At 40.0% G+C, this 12115-nt stretch overlaps 1 protein-coding gene across 5 annotated transcripts in view; it reads right to left on the bottom strand.

The window, feature by feature from the left end:
* ppp1r16b (protein phosphatase 1, regulatory subunit 16B) overlaps positions 1-12115 on the bottom strand; it is a 95465-nt gene that overhangs the window by 44119 nt on the left and 39231 nt on the right. For 2 of the 5 annotated variants that reach the window (XM_073954817.1, XM_073954814.1), the window contains exons 2-3: positions 12003-12114; positions 7943-8209 (exon numbers count right to left, since the gene is read on the bottom strand). In XM_073954817.1, the coding sequence (XP_073810918.1) occupies positions 7943-8201 (259 nt within the window). In that variant the 5' untranslated portion in view covers positions 8202-8209; positions 12003-12114. Of the gene's footprint in view, positions 1-7942; positions 8213-10151; positions 10295-12002; position 12115 lie in introns of those variants that run through there. The other 3 variants (XM_073954818.1, XM_073954815.1, XM_073954816.1) reach the window with 2 other exon arrangements.

Consider the following 12115-nt stretch of genomic DNA (forward strand, 5'->3'; position numbering starts at 1 on the left):
CTGATGCTTTCCTGAGATCCTACAACTGGGTTTGACCTTTTAAAAACTTCAAAACACAAAAATACTTTAATCAATCTCATTGATGCTAAGCGCTGCTCGTATGACTTAATGTGACGCTCTGCGTTGAGGATGACTGACTTGAATTCATTTCCATGCAAACTACTAGTCAAAAATTGTACGTTTTTTTATACAATTTTTTAAAGAAGCCTCCTCTGTTTGCAAATAAATAGTTTGAAAAAAAGATAAGAAAGAAATTAATTTGCTATTAAACAACAGAAAATAAGGTGGATAATCTTGGGGTGATTCTGGAGTCAGATCTGAGTTTCAGTAATCATGTCAAAGCAGTAAGTAAATCAGCTTACTAGTCATTCATTCATTCATTCATTCATTTCGGCTTAGTCTCTTTATTGATCTGGGGTCGCCACAGCAGAATGAACCGCCAACTTATCCAGCACGTTTTTACACAGCGGATGCCCTTCAAGCCACAACCCATCACTGGGAAAAAAATCAGCATACCATCATCTCAAAAACATTGCAGGAATCAGATGCTTTGTTTCCTTGTTGATGCTTTTATCAGCAGCAGGGTGGATTACTGTAACAGCATCCTCACTGCCTTCCCAAAAAGACAGCCAGACAGTTACAGCTCATCTAGAATGCTGCAGCCAGGATTCTGACCAGAACCAGGAAATCAGAGCACATCACAGCTGTCCTCAGGTCTCTACACTGGCTCCCAGCTACATTCTGAATAGATTTAAAAGCATTATTACTGCTTTAAACATCCCTAAGAGTTCAGTCAGAGCAGGGTGAATCAGCCTTCAGCTAAAACAGCGCCCCCTGCTGCTGGAATCAGCTTCCAGAAATGATCAGATGTGCTCCAACATTAGACACAATCACATCAGGACTGAACACACGTCTGTAGCTGAGCCTTTACTGAATGAGCACTGTGCTGCAGCACACACATCACACTATCGTATCACTCTCTTCTTTTTCATTCTTTTATAACCGGTTTAACACATTTAATCTGCTTTTATTAAGTGATTTCTATATAAACACATCTTAAAATGTTATTTATTTCTGTGATTTGAAAGCTGCATGTTTAGCATCATTACTCCAGTCAGAAGATCCTTCAGAAATCACTCTAAGCAGGACTCGAAATTGCGACAGTTTTGGTGGCATTTGCATTCAGCACACGCGCGGATTTAGGAGGGATTCAGGCATCTTTACACCTAAAAACACCAAACGCAGCGCTCAGGAATGGTTTAAATCAGTTGACATGTCAACTTGCTGCAGTAAACAAAGCCTGCAATACTAGCCCCGCCTTCAAGCTTTTCTTATTCGCCCACTGTGTTGGAATAGATTGCAAATGGATTGGTTAATATCAGCTGTCAATCACTCAGTTCCGATGACAGGGAGCTTCAGCCGCGTACGGTCTGGATACGAGAGAATGAAAACAACACTGACAGGTTTAGTTTTAGAAGCCACCTAAAGATCTGATCAGTGATCATGTAATGAATGTCAATCCAGCATATACACTTTCTGAAGAATGGATAAAAGACTTCCAGTGTTTAAAGTCAACTGTGAAAATAACTAGAGCAGAGGTCACCAACATGGTGCCCGTGGGCACCAGGTAGCCCACCAGGTTCCCATGAGTTGCCCGCGGGCCTGTTCTAAAAATAGCTCACCATAGCACCACATATGCGTAAGCTGCATCTAATATTTTTATAGGTATTCTTTTTAAATCACACTTGCATTGGTGTAAATTTGAAAATTACTTTGTTATAAATTAAAAAAAAAACTTTAAAAACAATTTCAGACAAATGAAGTGTTGCATAGTGATATTTATCTAACTTGTTAAATCATTGTTGACAACTATTGTGAGAAATCATTAACATGATCAATGTCTTCACATAGATGAATATTATTAATTATTAATAATAACATATAATTAAAAGTAATTTAAGAAAATGCATTTTTTAATAACTAGTAGCCCTTCACACTAATCGGTACCCAAGAAGTAGCTCTCAGGGTGCTTTCACACCTACACTTTTGTTTGGGAACGTGTCTCGTTTGCCCAGTTAGCGCGGTTCGTTTGGCATATGTGAACAGGGCAATCGCACTCTGTTCCGCGCCAAAGTAATCGCTTTGAGATCGCTTGAGTGAGGTGGTCTCGGCTCGATTGAAACGAACCCTGGAGCGGTTCGATTGCAGTGAGAAAGCGATATGATCCGAGCGCGGTTATATCACAGTGTTTTATGGATATGTAATAGGCATACGGCTATATGAAGAGAGAATTATGAGTAGGGCGGGAAGTTTCGCGAGTCTCCGGATGCCCGCAAACGAGTGATGATCTCCCGGTAATCTCGCGTCTCCCTCCCAGTCCTCAAATAGGCATCGTTGTGCACCCTTCTCACCCCTCCCCACCGCATCTCTCCTCAGACACGTCGCGCGCGCACCCTGTCAATCACCACCAAACCACCACCTCTCCTGACAGCTGAGCGGGACGCTGCAAAATAAACCCTGACACTCTGACCAATGTGAGGAGAGTTTACTCGCACGTGACTTGTTTTAGCTCTTTTGGTCCGATTAGAAACTTTGCAGTGTGAAAGTGAACCGCTCCAAGAGCAAAGAGCAACACTGCAACAATTGTAATCTCTGTTTCAGAACAACTGAATCGATTCACAGGTGTGAAAACACCCTCAGTTTCCAAAAGGTTGGTGAACCCTGAACTAAAGCATTCACTGTGAAGCTGGTGGGACGGAGTTTTCAGGTAACAGTGTTTGCCACTGAATCTAAACAATCAGCAGGAGATGTTCTGACGTTATTTAATCCTTCATTTGATCGTCACGATGCTGTCCGTCGTGTGACTGATGAAGATGAAACTTATATTGCAGCTCATGAAAAGACCCGTTACAGTAATTATGATGGCATATGCAAATAATAAGTTACATATCAATATAATGTGTGCAATATCAGACAGCACCCGTGAGAACAGCACAGTGATTATTGTTTACTCATTTCATCTCATTCACTTCAAGCAGTGTGTGCAGGGCCGGTGAGCGCATGCAGAGTTTGGTTTATTTGTTAGTTTTGATTAGAGTTTATTTCCAATGCAATAAATCTCTTGATGTAAAACGAGTAGTAACGGTGCTCAGTTTTTGGTGGGTGCGACTAAATCTTGTCTGGTGCGCCTACATTTATGAAGTTAAGAGCATTGGTGCTACCAAGAAAAAAGGTTAATTTCGAGCCCTGCTAAGGCTATATTTACATCGCAGATGGTCAATTCTGATCTGGTGACTGTATCTGTTTTTGCTTTACTGATGACCCGCTTACATCATCTTTAAAAGTAACATGTATCCAACTGTCTGCATTTACACAGCACACGGCAAAAGCTAAATGACCAGAAAAAAAATAAAAAAGAGAGGGTGCCGACTGACAGCTGATAATGCAGGAGTGCTCTTTTCTCCATTCCTGTATTTAATCTGTTTGTAGGGTTTTGACTTCAACTGTTTGACTACAGTTTGTGGCAGAAAAGTTCTCATTTAGCCATCTTCTTTAATCTAGGCCTTTATAAACCAGTGGGCATCTTAATGTAATGACCGTGGTGTGATTCACGTATGTGATGTATGCAGCAGGTTATATTGTTTATATTGGCTACGTGGCGGATGTTGCTCTCTCTGTTTCTCTCTCTCTTGTTAACATGCTTCAATACTTGTACTACATGACAATATAAAAGCTTTTTTACGCCTGTTTCACACCGCAAGCGTCAGCGGCGCGTGAGCAGAGCGTGAGCAGCGCGTGTGTTTTCGGCGTCCGTGTTAACAGATCAGAGCTTTCATACCGCACGCAGCAGCAGTGCGTCAGAGCGAGGCGTGAGCGTCGCCGCAGCAGCAGTGCAGCGATAGTTTCGGCGCTGGGTCTATTTCTGACGCGCTGCTCACGCTTAATTAAAGTGACAGTGCATTGATAATGACCAAAACAAAAAAAGTAGCAATTTTACCCAATAAATGCGTTAATAATGTCAAATGGTTGATATATAGTCATTCAAATGAACTTAAAACGATTAAAAACGGCAACAAACATTTATTTAGGCCCGAACTACAAAACCAAATGTAAAACAATTTTACTATCAGTTTTGCTTAAGTTGCACACTAGTGTTGTAGGAGAGGGGAAATAGAATATTTACGGGATTTGTAGTCCATAGCGAAGTGTATTGTGGGTAGTGTTGTTCGACACGCATGCTGGATGATGTGAGCTCGCTGTGTTCTGTGCAGCTGAGCAGAGGTAGAAAGTTTTAATCGGCTTTGTTTTATGTTCACTCGAGTTATTCCTACCGGGAGCTGTTTGCACTGTGAATCTGACAACATGAAAATAAGTAAAAGAATGGCATGCATTAATTACTTTTGTCCGTCTCATCATCTGCACGAGCATGAATTAACGAGCTGTTATTCTGCCGCTGGACATCACTGAAGCGGAGAAAGTAACACTAGTTTGATCATGTATAGATATCATTAAAACTATATTGTATAAATATTATTATAACTAGGTCTACAGCAACCTGATAATCAAAAAACAAATGACATGATATCACAGGCGACTGTCTTCTGACTGTAGACACTTCTCATATAGCTTGAGAAGCATACAGCACTATTTGATCTATAAAATTTGTAAAATAAACATTTGCAGGTTAAAGACACAGCATAGGAGGGGCCTTGGTGCAGATGAAAAGTTTAAAAAGTGTATTTGTATATAGAGAGGCATGGGTAACTAGATAGAATAGACAGAGATAGGTTGATCTCTGCAGCAGCTGCCGGAGAGCTGCGCGCTGCAGACGCAGCTGGTGTGAAAGGCAAACTGCTACTGCTCGACATACGCGCTGCTCACGCTCTGCTCACGCGCCGCTGACGCTTGCGGTGTGAAACAGACGTTAGTCTTCGTGTATGTGATTTAAGGTTTTGTTCTGAAATGAAAGAGCCAGAGTTAACGTCATTCACTACGGTGTAACCAGTTAAACTCTGCTGCTACTTTGGGATTTCCGACTGGATTTTGCCTACCAAAATTTAAAAGGCTCCTAAATCCACATGCAGAAGTGTAAATGCAAACATGTGGTATCATTTTAAAGAAAACCCTTAGAATTTTCATAAATCAAGTGTTTAAAATATCTGTATATGTTGTCTGTGTTATAATAAACACCTAAAATAGAGGCACTTTTTGTATTATTTTTTTTTATAAACTCAAATTTGAAAGTGCACCTTTTAGGTTGTGTGTGGTCTAGCGTGCTGTAATTAATGTTGGTGGTTCCTGCACATGTCTATAATCATAGGAAAAAAGAAAAAGGTCTCCACCATAATCTATGCAGAAGTTATTGCATTGATTAACTGATGAGAGGTGCTGTACAAGCCACAGGGAGCGATCCTTGTTTACATATTTCACTATTCTTTTGTTTGATCAAACATAATTCACTGTGTTTGGACCACATCAGACATATAAAAGGATTACTTATGCACATCAGCTCAAACACAGAGGAGAATGGCCCTGAAGCGCACAGCATAAGGTAAGAGATGACAGCTGTCTGTGCTATCTGGGGCTGCTTATTGATCATGAATGTATTGTGTTCACTTCTGCGCCATGAAAACACTGTGATTCATTCGGCAACTGTCTGATATGTGAATATAATTCAGTAAAAAGAATGTTAGAATCGTATGAGCACCGGCAAGAGCTTTCATTTGAGCTATAACTTGTACATGTGTCATATGAAAAATATGAAAATAAACCAATGTTCAATACCCAGCTCGTGTCTCCAAAATACTGTGTATTTAAGTGTAAATAACTTTTGTACAGTAGAATAAAAACCAAAGTGATGCATATGTGCATAAAATATAGACTCTACACTTTCAAACGACACCACTTACAGGGGTCTGGTGCAACGCTAGCCCTTTAAATCTGAAAGCCAAAGTCGATGATGTCACGGACCGTTTAATTGGTCAATAAGGTGTAAATCTGATCTACCTGCTGACACTGCAGATATGAGGGAACGGATCCGGAAATTTCCACATATGAACAAAGACTGAATCTGAGTAAATCAGAATCCATTCAATTAGTTTTATTTCAATTCATTTCAATTCAGTTGTTTTTTTTTATTCAATTGTTTTTGTGCACTTTTCAAAATAGTTTTTGCAATGAAGATGCCATGAGTTTAGGTCATATGAAAAGCCGTCTACACACAGAACAGCTTCAGTTTTTGCTGCACTGTGGATCAAATGAATGCAGGCTTGCTGAGACAGAGCATCTAACATTGTACTCCTCCAGTATAGTGTACATCAAAGAAACAGCTGTGTTTAGTCTTCTCCATCAGAGTGCATCAGCGCATCACTTTCACAGCCGCTTCACACAAAAGCACAGATCTCTCAAAGCTGGCAGACGTCTGATAGTGCACTTCAAAAGAATATATATATATTTCAGTAATACACACTGTGTCTGCTTATTACATGCTAGACATATGCTGACATTCAATATATGCTGATAATGAACATGGACAATATTGTTATCTGGGGCACTTCAAAATACTGTGAATAATTACTGAATATTTAAACCTTTAGAGCAAATATTAGGAGTATTCAGACTAGAGGTGTGAACCTATACTGGTCTCACGGTTCGGTTCGGTTACGATTATCATGCCTTCGATTAGGTTCAATTCGATATCTCGGTGCATCACGATGCATTGACGATGCTTTCCATATACAGTGTTATATTTTAGAGGGGAGGCTATAACATGCTGTCTGTATAAACACACAGACACACAGCAACACACTGTCTCTCATTTACACACAAACACAGATAGCACCAAAGAAACAAACACACATGCACACACACACACACACACACACACACACACAAACACACACACTTAAGCCCTCGCTACAGGGAGAGCTCGCGAAGAGCGGAGCAGAAAAACGAAAAAAAGAGGCACTTTTCCGACGGTCCCTTACTGAGAGCTCCTCTCAGCGCGAGCTCTGCCGGCTAAACACATATTGCGAGGGCTTAAACGGAGCAGTGCTCGTAATGTCGAGCGAAAAAAAGAAAGACAGCTGTGAAACATAACCAGCTTTGTCTTTTTGTAGGAAACACACTTCAGGTCTTTTTAGGGTAAGAGGTTTTTGAGTTATTGCCGTCTGTAACTGAATGTGTGTCAAGAATATTGAAAACAAAACCAACTGATCGCGCTCATTTCTGGCGCCCCCTGGATGTACAGCGCCCTTAGCATTTGCCTATGGTGCCTATGCCACGGGCCGGCCCTGAGTTGGCTGAGTGTTGTAAAAACTCGCGCTCACCTCCCTCACGACAGAGCGCATAGGAGATAAATGACGTCACTACATAATAACCGGTTATGATTATTACTGAATCGATACCGAATTGTCCACGTCTGCATCGCGGTGCACAGAAGAAACAAATAATTTTAACACCCCTACTTCAGACTATTGTATTGGCAGAGGTAGTTCATTATATCTCTATTTAAACACTGTGCATTTCTGAGTGTGCCTCACACAGGTGAGTGGGCTTGAGAAACCACCTGTAGAAACACTCTTCTTTCTATATGCAACACATATTTTACTTAAACTCCATCGTACAAGGACTCAAACAATGTTTACTTGTGAATATACCACACAATCATGCTGCACTACATGTTTTCCTCAACCTTAAATGCACAATATATCGCACAGTATTGCTCTGCCTCATGTAAAAGCACTTGTATAGTCTGTTTTAGGTAATGTCTATAGTACGGCTCTAGTATGTAAGTTACAGGTGTTAAATAGCTCTTATGTCCAGTGTTGTGTTCATACTTGTGATTATTTTTATTTATGTAACATGAGGACTATGAGGTTGTATTTATTTGTAAGTAGAGGAATCACAGCGCAGCTCATCTTGACTTGATAAAGCGCCTCACCTTCATCAGGATCGTTCCTCGCTGAAGCCTCCAGTAAAGCCACACTGGCAGCGAATGAAACCCTCCTGCGGTTCTCCACCAGGGACCCAGGGCCGCGCCGTTTGTCTGCTTTCCTCTTCTTGTTCTGCATCTCCTTCTCGTAGACAGCCCATCGCTTCAGCTGCTGCGTTCGGCGTTTCTGTGCGGCGCGGAGCCGCTCCAGACTCGGCACTTTATCCAGCTGCTGCAGCTCCGACAGCAGCTCGAGGTGATTGGCCATGCTGGACACTGCTGGACAACACACACACACGCGCACACACAAACACCGTGCTCAGCACACATCATGACAAAACATTTTTAAAGATTCAATCATTTATTTTCCTTGGGCTTTGTCCTATGCGTCACTGCATTGTGGATGAGAGGCGCTGCTCGCTGCAAAAGTTGGGACTTGCTCAACTTTTCAAGCAGCGACGGAAGCGTCAGCCAATCAGATCGCTGTATGCAAATACACCAGCTCAGCCAGTGGCCTATTGCTGACTAATTTCATTGGCTAACGCTGCTATGACGATCGCATCAGCCCCAACTTCAGACACGCCCTCAGTCAAGCGTTGACGATGAAGCCCCGTGTGAATGGGGTGTTATTCCTCAGGGTTCACTACAGCGGGATGAACTGCCAACTATTCAAGCATATGTTTTATGCAGTGGATGCCCTTCCAGCTGCATCCCATTACAGGGAAATACCCATACACACACAATCACACTCATACAGTACGGCCAGTGTAGTTGATCAGTTCCCCTATAGTGCATGTGTTTGGACTGTGGGGGAAACCGAAGCACCGAGAGGAAACCCACACCAACACGAGGAGAACATGCAAACTCCACACAGGAACACCAACTGACCCAGCTGGGACTCAAACTAGTGACCTCCTTACTGTGAGGCCACAGTGCTAACCACTGAGCTACTAAGCTGCCGTAGTAGTATCCATTCCTCAGTGAATGTGGATCATATATTTTGGTGCATATTAACAACAGTGCATTAATTAACTCTTTAACTGTCGCTCCTCTTCTTCAACATTGACATGAAACTGAGACGATCAGCTTAAATGATGGCCAATCTTCATTGCTTTGGTGCACAGATTTAAGCTCGGTCTCGTTTTAAAGACGTCAGATTGTATCTGAAGTGAAAAATACAAAAGTTTAATAAAACAAGAGTCATATGCCTTTATGCTCATGAAGATAATGAAATAATAATTGTATATTTAATTATATTACATAAAATATGTATTTTACAAAACTTGATTGAACCTAAATGTATGGAAAGAGTCTTAAAAAAGGTCTTTAAAGGTGTTGAATTTCACTCTCTGATTCCTGCATATACTCAGTAATTTAGATGTCTACTTTACAACATTATGAAACAATATGGTTCATATTCCTCAAAAAAAAAATCAAACGCGAAATATTTAAACAAGTTATATTCCCAATTTAAAGTTGATATTTAAAGGGCACCTATGGTAAAAAATCTACTTTTCAAGCTGTTTGGACAGATCTGTGTGTTGGTATAGTGTATAGACCGTCATACTGGGGTGATATGAACACACCCAGTCCTTTTTTTTTCAATTTAACTACAAAAAAAAGGGTCGGCCAACTGGAGCTGTTTTCAAATCGATCGCACCATTACGTAGGTGTGCGATCCCCCCGCCCACCGAATTGATTGACAGCTGCGCGCATTAACATGTTCTGGTAGTCGCGTGTTTATGTCAACAAGACCAGACAGACATACGCAAAGCAACCGGGAATAAAAGCTCTGTTCTGTTCGCTAGGATCAGCAATCATCATCAAATGTGATTAAGAGTGAGTTTCACATGTTTAAAGTGTTTTAAAACAGAGTATGTGTGTAATTAATTACAGCGTTTTACTTCAGCTTTACTTCATTAGCACAGCCACGAGTCTGAACAATTATAAAAGAAGACGCTTCAATCCCGGTTTGTGGAAGTTAAATCAGGTTTATATTGTACATTAGCATCACAGATATCCACACAGTACTTGAGGTTAGCCTTAACTAAGCTAAGCGCGCTCTGTCTGCCTGTCTGCCTGTGTGTGTGTGTCATCTGTGATGTGCGTGTGTGTGTGTGTGTGTGTGTGTGTGTGTGTGTGTACAACTTTGTAACGATATTGTGTGTGACTCATCAATGCAACTTCACAATACTGATTAGTAAAGGTTAGCTCTTACTGTAGTATTTCTCACAAACGCTACGTGAGACCTTCTTCCTTTAAGTCTGTCTGTTGTCTGACGCAGCTGAGGGAGGAGGCATGTAGAAACAGTAGGCGGGAAAGAATCGTCTTAAAGGCGCAGTACGACAAAACCACCCCCTGCTGGAAATCAGTATAAAACAGCATCTTGTAAAAGGTATAATGAAAAATCTGATGGGTGTTTTGATCTGAAACTTTATATACACATTCTAGAGACGCAAAAGACTTATATTAAATCTGAAAAAAGAGGTAACCTAGGTGCCCTTTAAAAAAATGAGCTTTCAGTAAGATTTAGTTTAACTGCAGTACCAGACATGACCACCAGGCCTCCAGTTTACATTAGTTACCATATAAGGGCACCTTGTATGTTTTGAGGAATATGAACCATATTGTTTCATACCTCTGTAAAGCAGACATCAAATTCTAAAGTACAGCGTGTATCCAGGAATCAGAGAGTGAAATTCAACACCTTTTAAGACCTTTTTTTAAGACTCTTTCCATACATTTTAAGAACTTAAACCACTTTAGATTTCACTGGTGAGATTTTAACTTACAGTAGATTTACTAAATATTAATGTGGGAAACTAATCCAAAACTAAAACATTATTCATATACTGAATACAAATCCATTAACTCTAGCCAACTCAGAAGATTGAGGATATAGAGCTGCAGAAATACTGATGTTGCCTGCATTACTGCAGTAAACAAAGCAGCAAGATGACAAATCTAGTAGGATGTTATTGATTTCATAAACTACACAGCATCCTGATAATCACAGATTTAATTCAGGCAAACTTTAATATACAACTATACATTGCTAAATCAAATATGATATAACATTCAACACCCCAAATAACATTTAAGACTTTTTGATACTTTAATAATTTCTCTACATTGATTGATCAACTTTTAATGCTTTTTAAGACCCCACGGACACCCTGAAGTATGGGCAGTTTGGTGGTATCTGAATTAAGTTTAGCCTCTAAAAACATCTAGAAACGATTTACATGTGGATTGCTGTAGCAAAGTAATGCTTCATGACTCTGATGAGTATCCTTGTAGCAAACTAATAAATAACTGTTGTTCAGTAATACAGAATCAATGATATACACTAGATAATGTTTAAATGATATATAGTTAGTCTGTCATGATCACTTTATATTTAGATTGCACTATAATGCTTCACTTATGTAACTGTAAATGACCTTACAGTAATGACAGTAAATGTGTTTAATCTATTACTCTTCCTACATAACAAAAAAAAAGAGCAGAAAAGAGTGGTGAAGTGTGTGTTCAGAAGTCTTGGACCTTTCCATTGATATATAGTTGGTCATAATTAGATTAGGATTTAATTACCTACTAATTTAATTAATGAACTTGACTGAAACTGAAGCGTCCCGCTGATGAGGACAGTGAAAGGGTTAATCATTTATATTCATTAAGTTTACACAAAAACACTTCATTGAAAATGCATTATACACATAGATATCATCTTATTATATAGGACTAAATATATATAGTGCTCAGCATAAATCAGTGCATTTAATCAAACAGTTAAATTCATAATTAATTTCATATTAATATTTTCCCCTTTACATATTAATTTGGATGTGCTGATTTGTGCTGTGGTCTTCAGAGTTGTTGTTTGTTTTTGGTTCTGACTTATCTACAGTATTAGCACAGATATCCTAATGTGGAGCATCCTAGAGAGAATATAGCTGTTTAATACAGCAGACATATTCATTAATGCTGAGCACTGAATACCTGCTGGAGTAACTTCACTCAATACTGTGATAAAAGCTTCAGTAATTAATCACAAGAAAACACACACCAGCAGAAGCCTAATGTAGATGAAGAAGAAGATGATGATGATGATGGAGGAGAGACGGTGTATCTAGCAGGGACTGCAGCACCCTGCCGAACCTCCACCCTTCATCCTGAACC

The sequence above is a fragment of the Danio rerio genome, chromosome 6, assembly GCF_049306965.1.
Source record: "Danio rerio strain Tuebingen ecotype United States chromosome 6, GRCz12tu, whole genome shotgun sequence".
Classification (NCBI taxonomy): domain Eukaryota; kingdom Metazoa; phylum Chordata; class Actinopteri; order Cypriniformes; family Danionidae; genus Danio; species Danio rerio.